Source organism: Muntiacus reevesi, chromosome X, assembly GCF_963930625.1.
Source record: "Muntiacus reevesi chromosome X, mMunRee1.1, whole genome shotgun sequence".
NCBI lineage: Eukaryota > Metazoa > Chordata > Mammalia > Artiodactyla > Cervidae > Muntiacus > Muntiacus reevesi.
Genome location: NC_089271.1, coordinates 144,307,264 through 144,322,520, shown reverse-complemented (window position 1 = coordinate 144,322,520; position 15,257 = coordinate 144,307,264). Strand labels below are relative to the sequence as shown.

The 15,257-nt window shown below is 44.9% G+C and overlaps 1 protein-coding gene and 1 long non-coding RNA gene across 2 annotated transcripts in view; one reads left to right on the top strand and one right to left on the bottom strand.

The window, feature by feature from the left end:
• Positions 1–727: 727 nt before the first annotated feature.
• SLC25A53 (solute carrier family 25 member 53) lies at positions 728–12,121 on the bottom strand. The gene is made up of 2 exons (XM_065916083.1): positions 12,022–12,121; positions 728–3,286 (listed from the first exon to the last, which is right to left on the bottom strand). Exon 2 carries the CDS (start codon positions 3,253–3,255, stop codon positions 2,335–2,337), a length of 921 nt encoding a protein of 306 aa, XP_065772155.1. The 5' UTR covers positions 3,256–3,286; positions 12,022–12,121; the 3' UTR covers positions 728–2,334.
• Positions 12,122–12,344: 223 nt separating this feature from the next.
• The window catches only part of LOC136153953 (uncharacterized), a 123,355-nt gene continuing 120,442 nt past the window's right edge, over positions 12,345–15,257 (top strand). The window contains exon 1 of the long non-coding RNA XR_010660464.1: positions 12,345–12,478. This is a non-coding gene — a long non-coding RNA (uncharacterized lncRNA). The remainder of the gene's footprint in view (positions 12,479–15,257) is intronic.

Sequence of the window (15,257 nt, the reverse complement as noted above, 5' to 3'; positions counted from 1 at the left end):
TTTGAACTTATTTCTAAATAAGTTAAAATGAAGGAACAGACATGGACTGACATAGTGACATAAGTGAAAATGGACAGTGTGCTTAGAAATAAATGTGGGGGAGTACCATATTTTATCTTGAATAAAAAAGTGGGAGAGTTCCATAGTTTATCCCCTTCTGTTCAGCTTATAAACTGAAGTCATTATCTAAGTAATGATTTTTTTGTATTCTGAGAGCTAGCCTTTAAGTAGAACTAACTGCTCTTCTACTTTTCCTTCCCTGGTACAGACTCTGTGCTCCCTGTCACTGAATCTACAAGCAGAGTACTGACCCACCACATCCAGGTCTGCAGAGGGATCAGACATGGGAATGCATCTGCAGCGATTCTAAACCAGCCTTTTTTTTTGTTGATCTTGCTGGCAAATGCTTTCTGATCTCATAATGCTTATAGCCATGTCTTTAACTTCTCTGATATTCAGTGAGGAATCCCCACAGCCAGGATCTATAGTCAGATCATTATAAATGACAATTTTGGTTTGGTAAGGAAGGAGGTACATGTGGAGATCATTACATGATATCATCTATAAGGGAAAAACTGCAATGTATGTCATCTTGGAAATCCTCAAAATTCCAGAGCTAAAAATAAATATCAGACTATTAGGCAATGTCTCTGTGAATTTCAGATCCAAAGTGTTGCCAATAACAAACATGCCACCGATAACACAAACTCATCAAATGTCCCAGTTGAAAGTCACTTTTAATTATTGTTGGTATTATTATTATCATCATCATCAGAATCATTATCATTAGCACAAAACTAAATCCACTAATAAAACAAAAATCACACCCTAAAGGCAGATGTCTTCATGAAAATGAATCAATAACATTATCTTCATGTACAAGGGACAGCACCCTGAGTATAAAGACCATATCACAGCTTGATAATCAATTCAATAATTCAGCCAACATTATTGAGCACCTAGGCACAATGGGAGATTTAAAAACATACAAGAATCCCTGCTTTCAAGAAGTTTTACAGTCTAGTAGGAGATATTGAAGAACATCAAGAACAGAGGACCACATGAGCTCAGTGACATAAATGGAATCAGTACCACGTATGAAGTGTAATTGGAAAGAGACATCACAAGAAACTAATATCACATTTACTTAGAGGCAATCACATTCAGTAGGGGCAATCAGAAGAGGCTCCTTAGAGAAGGTGGCATCTGAGCTGGGCTTTGAAGAACTGGAAGGATTTTGGCAGACTGGCATGTAGAGAACAGGTATTACAGGTGGAGAAGATAGAGTGGGCCAAAGCATGGCTATGGGAAAGTTAGTGGCATGTTTGAGGAGGGAACAATACTCCAGTTTGGCTAGAACATGGGATCTATGTAAGTGGGAATGGTGTGATAATATGCTACAAATTTTATGGGGCCATATTTTGAATAGCTTTAAATGACAGGCTACAATTTCAGATCTTTAACTTATGTCACAGTAATTTTATTTATCCATGGCAATAAAATATGCAATTATTTATGAAGAGATACAGTCATTTCAGTTTTAGATTTCTTAGGGAAACTCAAGTGGTTACTAGGCAATGTTATTGCCTTGTTATCAGAAATGTCCCAGCATGTAACACCAATCAACCAATAGTAGAATTTTCTATTCTGCATGTAACTAAAACTCTTCCCTCAAAGTCTATTCTTTCCATCCATACAGGGTCCACACTTCTTCCCATTCCCACCAGTTCTTGTGGCACCTGATCAGTTGAGGCAAGTCTAATTCAGGATTTCCAGCCACAACCACTACCCTGAAACTAGCACCCACAACTTTGAAAAGTGAGAGTGGTGGTGGCAGGGGTAGTGAACCGTGTCATGAAAATGTAGCCATCTGAAAAAGTCTCTGGAATCCCCATCCCAAGAGTCAAGCTTAGTTCTCTGATATTGGAATTCCTGGTCCTCCACTCAGTTTGGCCCAGAAGACAACTGGAGGGGTTCCAGAATTCACAGTGCCTGATTAAGGTCATCTTTTAGAGTTTCCTCTTAATGTCAGTAAATTCCTTAAAGGAATGACATTTCATGCAGGTGACATGTTACTTAAAGCCCTCCTGGATCTGAGCCTGTTGAAGCTGTGGATAAACTGGGGTGAATTTCTTTCTCTAACCAAGGAACCCTATTGGGTTTTGTCTTTACACAACAGGCTGGTAGTTGGGACCTTCTCGAGTACACTGACAGTTGAGATTTTAAAGAATAGTTGTATTAGGTGACCAAACCAAAGAAGTAAGCTATTTAAGGCACCCCAGGAAGGCTTAGAATGACAAGTTGCCATGGCCACACTACACTGCCTGCAGCCAGTCAATCTTTCAGCTCTTTCCTAGAATGATACCTCCTCTGCAGGAAGTCATGGATAGCAGTAGTGAGGCCCCAGGTTACACTGGACCTTAGGATGACCAGGGAACCTCCCCGGTATATCATAAACACCTTTCGGCCCCGAGTGTCCCACACATCCTGGACAGAAGCCCACAAGCTTGGCATGCTCTGCCAGCCAATGTGGGACTGCATATTGGCAACCAGCACAATCAGAGGATACAGAACTAGGCAGGTGATTGTTCCATTGACACTCCCAGACACCAAGGCAGGAACCCAGTGGGGCAGGCCCTGCTCTGCCAAGCTATTCTGGATGGGATCCTTGAAGGAGAAATACAGAGCACTCCCCAGGCTGTTCCTGAGAAGGACAGGCCAGAAACCACGATAGTAACCCTGTGACAGCCGGCCCCAAAGCCCATAAGAGTGAAATTCCTTGAGAATGCTGAAGGTGCTGGGAAAGCGAGCTTGCTTGCGACCATCTTGGAGCACATTTTGCACCCTCTCAAAGGGGCTGAGTGCCACAGCCTCCACCACACCAGACATGAGCCCTGCAGCCCAGCGGTGCCCCAGGGAGTGTGGCCCAACAGGGGAGAGACAAAACAGCATGCTATCATAAGTCCCAAACAGCAAAGTCCCTTGCAATGTCTTGGAGAGAAGAGGTGGGTAGATTCCCCGGTAGAAGTATTGAGGGCCTTCATGCCAAAGCTGCCTCACAGCCTCTGACACCGCCACAGCATGGATCTGTTGCCGGAACATAACCTTATAGATAGGAAAGGTCAGAAAAGTAGACATAAAGTTGGAAATGGCACCAAGGGCGTAGGCATGGGAGTGCCAGCTTCTCTTTCCTGGAGCCTCTTTTCGTGTCCAGGGCTGAAGCTCCTTCCCGGGAGAGTGGTTTTGTTCCCCCATGCTGAAGATACCTGGGTGCAGATGGAAGAAACTGGCAAGAGTGGAAAAAAAGAGGTTAGACTGACCAATGAAATCTTTTGGCAAGCATCTTCATTGCTTAGTTAGATTCAGAGGCTAAAGAAACTCAGCTCTAAAGAAACAAGTAATTCTCTGGGCCAGTTTCTGAGAAATATGTACACTCTTAAGAAAGAATTCCTCCACCTTAAATTAAAACAAAGGTAGTTTGTTTTGCTGAGCAAAGTCACCCTTACAGTGTTTTTGTGACCCAGCAAATATTCTCATGTTCAAAGAAGGTTGAAGAATGAAGAAAATAAAATTAGTGACGGAGGGCTCCCCATCCTTACTGCATTCACCATATGAAATCTTGCATTTGATAAACTGCTAAAATAATAAGTTGCTCTTCCCTTTCCAAAAAGTGGCACTATCTTATCAGGCAGAAAGGCCTGTAGGGTGTAGTCCATGACTTTCTCTAAAAGATGGTAGTAAATTTAGGGAGCAGGGAAGCTCCTTGCCTCTTTTTTTACAGATTCTTGATGATGTGCTAGCTGTCTCATGGCAACACCCCGCTCCCCTCTCCCAATTGAGGAACAGAAAGAGGAACTATTCCTGGAAGTTTAGCAAGAAAAGGCTCTGTACATGACAGTTTTTGAGCTTAACCTTGTAGACCTGTTGCTGTATAACAGTGCAGGTGTTCTCAATGTACAGGCTATTGACATTTGGGGCCAGATAATTCTTCATCACAGGTGCCCACCCTGTGCATCGTACGATGTTTAGTGGTATCCTGTGGCACAAGTTGTGACCTACCCAGTTATAGCAAGAGGAGGGCATGGCAACCCACTCCAGTATTCTTGCCTGGAGAATCCCCATGGACAGAGGAGCCTGGCGAGCTACAGTCCACGGGGTCGCAAAGAGTCAGACATGACTGAGTGACTAAGCACAGCACAGCACAGCTATAACAAACAAAAATATCTAAAGATATTACCTTATGTCCTCGGGGTGAGGGAAGAAGATAAAATTGCCCTGATTCAGAGCCACTATACTAGAGGGAAGAGGTTGTGCAGATTCCAAGCTGTTGCTCCTACCTGGGAGTAGTCTGGGAGCAGATGGAGTAGTATGAAAGGTAACTGGGGAGCCAGGGCCCATGAAAGAATTTTGGGATCAAGAAGAAATGAATGGTCAGTACAGATCTGAGAACCTGAGGGAGTTGTCAGGAAGGAACTAGGGGTGAGAGGACAGGGTGTGTGGCTTGGGGATGGTGTGTAGAGAGGAACAGGAAGTGGTGTGGTGGGGGAGAGGGGGACAGGGGCACAGGGACCATGTCTGGGCATCAGACTCATATCTAGATGGACAGGAAACCTGGTAGGAACTGCAGATCCAGAGGTTTCACGCAGAACCCTGAACTGTGTAGTCCCCAGAGGAGAGAGCTACTGGGGCTCTAGTTACGCTAGCCCATCCAATAGGGACAAAGGGGTCACCAGGCTGAGGAACTGGGGGTGGGCTAGAAGCCAGGCCCTGAAAGAAGCCCACTGCAGCCTTCCCTGGGCTGCTGCACTCAAGAACTTGCCTTGAAGTGCTTCTCCTTCCAGAATGACCCCCATAAGCTTCTCCCTGGCTTCTTGCTCCTGCTCCATCCACAGTCCGCTATCTGACCTTACAACCCCACCCCCCTCAAGGCACAGTCTGTCTAGGGGGAGGGGGTAGAGGCTCAGCCTCCTGTGCTCTGCCATTAGCCCTCCCCTACCCTCAGCAGTTCGGAGGCCCTTAAGCCTCAACTCCTTAGCCCTCATGGCCAGAAGGATGGGAAGGCTCCTTTGCTTTAGACCCTTTAGCTAAGAACTGGCCAGGAGCACAGGCTCAAGAGGCCCACTCCTTACATCCTTCCAGGGCACTCCTGGGCCCATGGCAGCTCCCTCCATATCCCAGGAGCCAAAGCTGATCCCTTTCCTTGGAGGGGAGCTCCAATCTGGCCCCCAAAGCCACAGGGGAGCCCAAAATTACCCAGCTGTCCTACCAAGGATTTCTTTCCAAGTTTTATCTGCGTCTGCATAAGGACAGGTGGTGAGGGAAACGTTTGTCCCCTCTTCTATCTCAGAATGCAGTAATATTCCACTTCCTCCCCACATTTTCCAGAGTAACCTGCAAACATGTGTTGATTGACTGTAAGGCGGGCCAATTTAGCTGAAAGAAAACTGGGCTAGAATTTGACAGACCAGAATTCTCAGTGCCAGTTCTCTTTTCAACCTCTTGTGTGACCTTTAGAAATATATTGACATCTTGGAGCCTCAAGCATCTCAGTTATGAAATGAGCAGACGCCAGGGGGTAGGGTAGGGGGGGTGCTCTCTAGGCATCCTCATACTGTGCATGTGGCAGGGGGTTGATGAAGAGGAATTCAGGCCAGTGTTTGATAGAGGAATTGTGCTTTTCTACCCGTTCCTTCTGTTTTGGTCGATCTTTTTCAGGGATTAAAAGTGAACAATAATTCAGAAACACCTTACCTGAAATATCTGTCATAATTTTATAATTTTATAAATCTAACTCATCCTGTTTTATGGGGGAGAGGGAGTCAATTTTTCTCCCATGTGTTTTCCTGTTAAAATGCCAGCCTTTGGGGGCAGACAGTCCTGAGTCTGAATTCTGCCTCCACCATTTGCTTAGTTGTATGACCTTAGGCAAGACACTTCACTCAGTCTCAGTTTCTTTGGCTACAGACGAGGGACAATAGACCTCCCTCAAAGGGTTGTTGTGAAGATTAACAAAATAAAATGAGATAAAGTGGTTGACCATCCATGGCATGGTGGCATCAGTCAACTGTATTTTTTTTTAAAGATGTTTCCCCACCTCACACCTATGCGGATGCTGCACATGCTCCTGCAGCACACTCAGAACCATTTAAAATGGTATGGTGGGACAGATCCTGTGTTCACATGGGAGGCAAGGAAGACCTTTCTTCTGTGAATGCAAAGGTGTTATAAAAGCAATCCTGGACAGCCTGGCCCCTTACACAGGAATTCCAAAGTAGGGGCCTCAGAACAAGCCTGGAGTCAGCCTAGAGCAGTTACCCCCTGGGCCCTATGATGCATCTCCTGTGTTTACAACCTTGTAAAGTGAGTGGAAAGGATTCCAGACTTCCCTGGCTAGTCTAGCCCAGATGCACAGCCTGCATGATCATGCCAGAATCCAGCCCTATATTTGTCCATTTATTCCAGGCATCCCTCTGTCAGTCCTTTGGTCTGCTCACAAACACATGTCAATCACTGTGGGTAAGTCACTGTGAAGCAGGGGTGAACAGGACTTGGTACCAGCCCTGGAGGGCTTGAGAATCTAGCAGGGGAGACAGGTCAACCATGAGTTAAACTATACTGGAAGGCAAAAGAAAGCTTATGCTAATCAAGGACAGAGAAGAACATAAGAGCAATATATTTCACCTAGCATAGGGAGATATCCAGGGGGTCTTCCCAACCCAGGGATCGAACCCAGGTCTCCCTCATTGCAGGCAGATTCTTTACCAGCTGAGCCACAAGGGAAGCACAAGAATACTGGAGTGGGTAGCCTATCTCTTCTCCAGAGGATCTTCCCAACCCAGGAATCAAACCAGGGTCTCCTGCATTGCAGGCAGATTCTTTATCAACTGAGCTATCAGGGAAGCCTCTTGATGTAAATGAAAGAGGAGAGCAAAAAAGCTGGTTTAAAACTCAACATTCAAAAAATGAAAATCATGGCATCTGGTCCCAACACTTCATGGCAAATAGATGGGGAAACAGTGAGAGACTTTATTTTCTTGGGCTCCAAAATCTCTGCAGATGGTGACTGCAGCCATGAAATTAAAAGATGCTTTCTCCTTGGAAGAAAAGCCATGACAAACCTAGATAGCATATTAAAAAGTAGAGACGTCACTTTGCTGACAAAGGCCCATATAGTCAAAAGTTATGACTTTTCCAGTAGTCATGTATAGATGTGAGAGTTGAACCATAAAGAAAGCTGATCACCAAAGAGTTGATGCTTTTGAACTCTGGTGTTGGAGAAGACTCTTGAGAGTCCCTTGGACTGCAAGGAGATCAAAGCAGTCCATCCTAAAGGAAATCAGTCCTGAATATTCATCAGAAGGACTGATGCTGAAGCAGAAGCTCCAATACTTTGGCCACCTGATGTGAAGAACTGACTCACTGGAAAAGACCCTGATGCTGGGAAAGATTGAGGGCAGGAGAAGATGAGATGGTTGGATGGCGTCACTAACTTGCTGCACATAAGTTTGAGCAAGCTCTGGGAGTTGGTGATGGACAGGGAAGCCTGGAGCGCTGCAGACTATGGAGTCACAAAGAGTTGGACACAACTGAGCGACTGAGCTGACTGACTGAGCATAGGGAGCAGCCTAAAATTTCTCTGAGAGGGGGCATCTGACTTGATTCTTGACCCATGAGCAGGCTCTAGTTAGATGGAGGAGTGAGGGCAAGAGTTCTAGGCTGAGGAAGCAGCCTAAAGCACAGATGCCTAAAGGCATGAGTGGTACCCAGTTCTGGATGCAGGCTGTGGGAAGAAGAGAGATCTGTGGCTGACAGAGACAAGTCAATTTATAATGAGGGCCTTATTTGTTTGCCCCACTGCAATGCATTATAGCATAAAGATACAGGCTCTAGAATCAGATAGCCCTGGGTTCGAATTTCACTGCTCCACTTCCTAGCTTTATGACCTTGGCCAAATCTCTTCCACTCTCTGAACCTCAGTACCCTTACCTGTAAAATGATTGTCATGAAGGTTGCATGAGATGAAGTATACAAAATACTTAGTATGGTACCCAGTATACAAGTTGGTCCATACATTATATTAGTAGTTGTATTTAAAAAGTGAGATCCCAGGAATATAGGTAAGATTACAACAACATTGCTCTAAAGTCTGAAATAAGTCTAATAAACTGGGTCGTCTGCAGTGTGCATTTTAAATTGTTTGTTGGAAATGAACCTATCTATGAAACAGAAACAGAATCAAGGATATAGAAAACAGACTGGTAGGTGCCAAGAGGGAAGGAGTTGGGGAAGGGATGGAGTGGGAGGTTGGGGTTAGCACATGTAAACTTTTATATATAGTAGGGATAAACAACAAAGTCCTACTGTATATAGCACAGAGAACTCTATTCAATATCCTATGAAAAACTATAATGGAAAAGAATATTTTAAAATGTGCATATATATATGTGTGTATATATATATGTATATATATACATACATACATACATATGTGCATTCATGGGGTTCTCAAGGCAAGAATACTGAAGTGGTTTGCCATTCCCTTCTCCAGTGGACCACATTTTGTCAGAACTCTCCACCATGACCTGTCCGTCTTGGGTGGCCCTACATGGCATGGCTCATAGTTTCATTGAGTTAGACAAGGCTGTGGTCCATAAAAGGAAATCAGTCCTGAATATTCATTGGAAGGACGGATACTGAAATGAAACTCCAATACTTTGGCCACCTGATGCAAAGGACTGACTCAATCGAAAAGTCTCTGATGCTGGGAGACTGAAGGCAGGAGGAGAAGGGGATGGACAGAGGATGAGATGGTTGGATGGCATCACCGACTTGCTGGACATGAGTTTGAGTAAGCTCTGGGAGTTGGTGATGGATAGGGAAGCCTGGCGTGCCGCAGTCCATGGGGTCACAAAGAGTCGTACACACCTGAGCGACTGAACTGAACATATGTGCATGCTAACTCACTTCAGTCACATCCAACTCTTTGCAACCCTATTGACTGTAGCTCACCAGGCTCCTCTGTCCATGGTATCCGAGAATACTGGAATAGGTAGCTATTTCCTTCAGAGGATCTTCCTAAACTAGGGATTGAGCCCATGTCTCCTATGTCCCCTGCGTCGGCAGGGGGTTCTTTACCACTAGTGCCACATGGGAAGCTTTATACATGTGTGTGTGTATGTGTATACATTTATATATGCATATATATATAACAATCATTTTGATGTACAGCAGAAATTAACACAAGATGGTAAATAAACCCTATAGCAATTAAAATTGATTTAAAAAATAAAATTAAAGGATTTTTTTTGTTTAAATTGTTTGTTTGGAAGACAACAGAGAAGAGTTGTCATGGGCTTTGGAGTCTGACACAGCCCCAGACTGGAATCCCAGTGCCTCCACTTATAAGGTGTGTTAACCTCCGTGAAACTCAGTTTTCCTATTTGCAAAGTGGGATAAAATTGACTGTCTCAGCATTGCTGAGAAGCTTAAATAAGATAAAAACTGGAAATTCCCTGGCACCAAGAAGGCAGGCAGCTAAGGGCAGCTATTATTGTTTCAACTAAGGGCATTACCTTCATAACTTTCAGTCTTTTAAGGTTTCTTTGTTACAGTTGGAAAATGTGGTCTCATTAGAGCCATGAATTGGGAAATACTCCCACACACTGATGCCAGAGATCAAGGATACATTTATCTAACTGGAGCCAGTTCAGCAAATCCTCCTCCCAGCCTTGCACGAAGAGACCTTCACTTTGTTCTAAGGGCCCAATCCAGGCACCATCATACAATCTTTCTCTTTCCACTATTTTTTGTCAGAGCTACAGGATCTATTCTTTGTCCTACTTGATCCCACCCCCACCAAGTCCAACTGTAGATAACCTACTTTGGCAGTGAAGCCTATTTAAACACAGAATAAGAGTCTGCAAGAGACCCGGGGTCAGTTGTCATGATATTGGGGAGCAGAGCAAGAGTCTGAAGGAAATCCAAGAGCTGTGCCAGCATCACCCCTGATTATGTGAGGTGAGGCTTCACTCTACTTCCTACATCCTCCACCCTCCATCCCTTTGCTACTGTTCCACCCATGAGAAAGTCCACAGTCCTCAGATGGAAAGTGCTTAAGCTCCAAATTTGCATTGTTTACTCCAAGGAACTCTATGTATTGAGGTAGTCAATGAGAAGGCAGAAAGGAACAGGTAAAGTTCCTTGGCAGGTTGAACACAACACAACAGCAATCACAAGGCATCAGATTATTCACTTGCTTCCAGGCATCAGGAGTCAAGAACAAGCCTGGAAGGGGGCCTCCTAACCACAATTTACATAAGGGAAGTAAGATCTGCTCTTCAAGAACCAGAAGTCATGGAAAATGGTGCAGATTTCTCTGTCATGGGCTTCACGGCCCATTCACTCTGGACAGCCCTGCATGCTGTTTCCATGGAGTTGCTGTTCTCTGTGGCCAGTGATTTCAAATCCAGCAAAGGAGAGGTCCCCTCAAGAGCTCACAGAAGGGCAACCTAGCAACGTGTCCTCAGGCCAGGAAATGAAAGAGCTATATCAGCGGCAGAAAGCCGTATTTAGGGGGTTAGATCAAATTATGTTTTGTTTCTCATACTTCTTCCTCGAGTACAAGTTGAAAGAGAAAATGTTAGGAAGAAAGATTGTAGGGGAGTGGTTCTTAACCATTTCTGGGCCACAGACTCATTTGAACATCTATAAAGCTATGGACTCAGAAGAATATACATAGTTCAAATTCTACTCTTCACAAACAATTTCAGGAAGGACCCTATGTAGGAACCTCTGCTCTCAAGTTACACTTCATGACAGCTACTGTATGGAGAGATACATTGGCCACATCTTCATTTACTTATTGCCATAAGCATAATGTAGTGTCTCTAGCAGTGGTTCACAAACCACTCTACACCTCAGAATTAACTCCAGCACTGGTTAAAAATATAAATCACCCTCCCCAGCCCTAGTTCTTAGTAAATCTGAATCCTCCAGAGGCAGAGCTTAGGAATCTGTATTTCTAACAAGCTTTTAAAATGATTCTGAGGCAACCAGCTTCATACCCATACTTCGGTTAATAGCATGGATCCTGGTGTCAGAGAGATATGATACAAATTTTGGCTTCACCTTTTAATTTCAGGCAAGTCATTTTACCTCTCTGAGTCTTGTCTCCTTTCAGGTCATAAGCTGTAAAAATAATGTTTTACTGAAAGCAAAAGCAAGCAGCTTGTTGTAGTGTAAACAGAGAAAGAAAATGCCTCAGTTTTCTTCTTCTGTACAATGGGTACCATACCAGTTTCCTACCTCTTTCCCTATCCCTCTTTGCATTGCCTCTCCAAGCCCTCCCTCAGTACTACCAGCACACTAAGATTGCAGCTGAGCTGGTTTAAGACCACTCATGTTAAAAAAAAAAAAAATGCCCTCTAGGCAGCTCAGATGGGCAAAGAGTTGGTATTTGGAAAACAACAGAGTAAAACCGGATGCTGATATTTATTTGCTGTGTGATGTGGGGCAAGCTGCCTAACCTTGGGCCTGTTTCCTCATCTGTAAAATGGAGATAATAGTCATTGCTCACTAATTCTATATAGTTCCAAATGGGCCTTTTCATTTCCACTTTGGCTTTGGCTTTTCTCAACTAACTCTCAATCTGAGAGTAGAGAGGAGTAGGGGGAAGCCTTTGAAATCAGACTTGTAGACTTGAGTGTGAGCTCTTAGCTCTGCACTTCCTAAGCATAGTGACTGGGTGCTTAAGTCCCCTCTCTGTTAAATGGGCATACTGCTACCTCCTTCCTAAGGCTGTTGAGAAGAATAAATAAGTTGTCCGTGCAAGCCCATTTGCAAGTAGAAAGCGCTGGGTAAATGCTTTTCCCCCCTTCCCTCTGTACAAAGGTGAGGAACTTTTACTGTTCGCTTGATGTCTGTCCCACCTCGTGTTGAAGGCATCCGGTCTCAAAGCGTGGAGGACAGCAGAGGTGGAAGAGGTGAAAGAGAAAGAAAGTGAAGGGCAAGCAGCAAACTCACGGTAAAATGCCAACCGGCAGGGTCCAAGAGTCCGAGCTGCACTTGACACTGCACTGGCTCCCGCGCCTGTGTGCTGCAGACCCCGCCAGCCAGCTACTCCTTTTTGCTAGCAATGGCCCTGAGCAGGAGGCTGCGCGGGGAGGCCGCCCCCTCGCCCCGCTGATTGGCCTGGCTGCCCGACTCATCATGCTCTTTTGTCTCAACCCGCAGAGGTTAAAAGAAGCGGCGGCTGCTGGGAGTGCCCAGCGAGTGGGCGGGGGCGGCCGCTTCTGCCTTGGGAACCGAGCTGCCTCGACTCAGCTACCCAAAGCTGGGCAAAGAGGCTCCGTCTAGCGGCTCCGAGTTGCTTAGCGGTAGAGGAGGCGTCATCCTTTTCCCCTGCAGGGCCAAGGAGACCGGAAGGCGTCATCCACACCTGTCCACGCCGGAGCATTCGCTGTCCACCGACCGAGCACAGGTAAAGAAAAAAGGCGCGATTGCCTGGCCCGGAGAAAGGAGGGACGAGCTCCATCAGGATTGGGGGGCTCTCTGTTTATCGAATCGCCAGAACTGAAAGGCCGCCGAGAAAGCACTCCAGCGGCCTGGCTGTGCAGAGGCAGGAGGTGGGTTCCACTGCGGCTGCTGCTGCTGCTGCGTCGCTTCAGTCGTGTCCGACTCTGTGCGACCCCATAGACGGCAGCCTACTACGGCTCCCCCGTCTCTGGGATTCTCCAGGCAAGAACACGGGTGGGTTGCCATTTCCTTTTCCAATGCATGAAAGTGAAGTCGCTCAGTGGTGTCCGACTCTTAGCGACCCCATGGACTGCAGCCCACCAGGCTCCTCCGTCAGAGGTAAGAAAAGAGCAATTGGATGGATTTTCAAGCTCTTGCTAGGCTGCACCGCTTCAGGGCCCACTCCAGCGAAACAGGCGCCCTGTGGCCCCTAGGTCGGGTATGCAGATTCACACACAGGGTGTGTTCTCGTAAAAACCAAGAATTCTCCTGACAGGCCTAGGCTCACTAGAGCTCTCCTACAGAGCAAAGGGGACAGAAGAGATGTGTGGAGGTGGCTCTGCCTTTCCCTGTGAGTGTGGGGCTACTCCCTATGTCTCCAAGCTCAGAGATGACTGCCCCTAAGAAATGAACTCCAAGAAGCAATTTTCCGGGCGGCTGGGACAGGGAGTTCCAAGGATGGGGGGAAAGCGAGCCTCCTTCTGGGAAGAAGAGGCAGCCACCCAGCCTGTGTTTGCAAGCCTCTATTTGGAAGGAACAGGTTCACTTATACAATGCAAGACCTCCAGATCTGCTCAGAGGACCGAAGTTCCAGAGGCAGGGCTGTGTATCTCCCCTTCCCTTTGCGATCCTTGCAAAGACATTCCTAGCTGATAGCTGTACTGCCCATGAAGAAGCAAGCAGCGGGAGTGTGTTTGACATGACTGAGTGTCTTCCTGGGCTCAACTCCTCAAGGGGTCTTTCCTCTCGAAGTAGGCCCCATGTCCCCTTGGGGAGGGGGTTGGGCCCTCTTCCTTCCACACTGCCAAAGGGTGGAGCAAAGCTAGCTCTGTCAGAGGTACAAAAAGAGCAATTGGATGGATTTTCAAGTTCTTGCTAGAAAATCATGTCCTTTAGCATGCTAATGTGTTACAATGAATGTATAATGAGGCTCGGGGTCAACTGGAAGTCTTCTATCATCTTGGGCCTAGTAGGTTCTAACTAAGAAAGGAAGGCAGGGGGCGGGGCACAACCATTAAAAAATGACACTGCCATTAAGAGTAGGATATCACAAAATCCAGTGAGAACCTACCTAGAAACTGTTCATGGACAAGATGCCCATATTCCCCCATAACATTTTCTCTATTACAATCATACCCAGTCACAGTTCCTGATCATTTGATGTTCTTAAAAGATACTATTATTATTCACCAAGGATAGAACATCTTTCCTTTTGTTATTGGTCAGTCGCTAAGTCATGTCTGACTCTTTGCAACTCCATGGACTGCAGCACAACAGGTGTCCCATCCTTCACCATCTCCTGGAGTTTGCTCAAACTTGTGTCCATTGAGTCCATGATGCCATCCAGTCCACTCATCCTCTGTCACCCTCTTCTCTTCCTGCCCTCAATCTTTCCCAGCATCAGGGTCTTTTCCAATGATTTGGCTCTTCACATCATGTGGTCAAAGTATTGGAGCTTCAACATCAGCATCAGTCCTTCCAATGAATATTCAGGGTTGAAATGAACTATAATTCTGAAGGAACATAGATCACATTTATTTAAATTTTTAGCTGTAGCCACTGAACTTGATTTTATTTTTTGCCTTTTTAGATTAAAAACCATATGGAGCTAATTATCATTCCTACATTAATTTCAGTGGATCAAAGAGTTAGACAAATATGTTTTAAGTGTATATTGAATATTATTTTTATTTTCCTCAGTACTCTGTTTATCATAATATCTTCCATATATACTGTTTCATGATGGATTATAAATATAAATAATTTACATGTGGTTTAAAATGCCTCACAGCTGGACAAAGTGAAATCCTTTGCATTCCACTCCCCAAAGGCAACCACTGTTTGATTGGTACTTGGCATACAATTTTCTATGTATATTGAAATATACATACATAAATAGATACAATGGTCTACTCATCAACTGTTTTATTTATTTGTTAGATATGAAATTGGAATGACAGAATAATACTGGTCTGCTACTTATGTTCTTCACTTAACAAGATGCATGCTTTTATTTTTTTTTCATTTATTTTTATTAGTTGGAGGTTAATTACTTTACAGTATTGTAGTGGGTTTTGTCATACATTGACATGAATCAGCCACAGATTTACATGTATTCCCCATCCCGATCCCCTCTCCCACCTCCCTCTCTACCCCATCCCTCTGGGTCTTCTCAGTGCACCAGGCCCGAGCACTTGTCTCATGCAGATGCATGCTTTTAAATTGTTTTCATTAAGGTATAATTTAGAGAAAATAAAATTCACTTCTCTTAGTGTCCAGTTTGGTAAGCCTTGAAAATTTCATACAATTGTATAACCACAACACAATCAGGATATACAAGAGTTCCATTATGCTAAAAATATCTCCTCTGTCTTTTTGTAGTCAATCTGAAAATGACCTATGTGTTTTCTGACTCCCCAGTTTTGATAGCTGTAGGTTTTTGCTTTTATTTTCACTTTAATACTGTTCTATGTATTTTTCATTTCCCTTGAGACTTACTTCCTCTTTGACCCATGAATTAAATA

Coding starts and splice junctions, on each gene's coding strand:
- SLC25A53 (XM_065916083.1), bottom strand. CDS start 3,255: ATGGGGGAACAAAACCACTCTCCCGGGAAGGAGCTTCAGCCCTGGACA.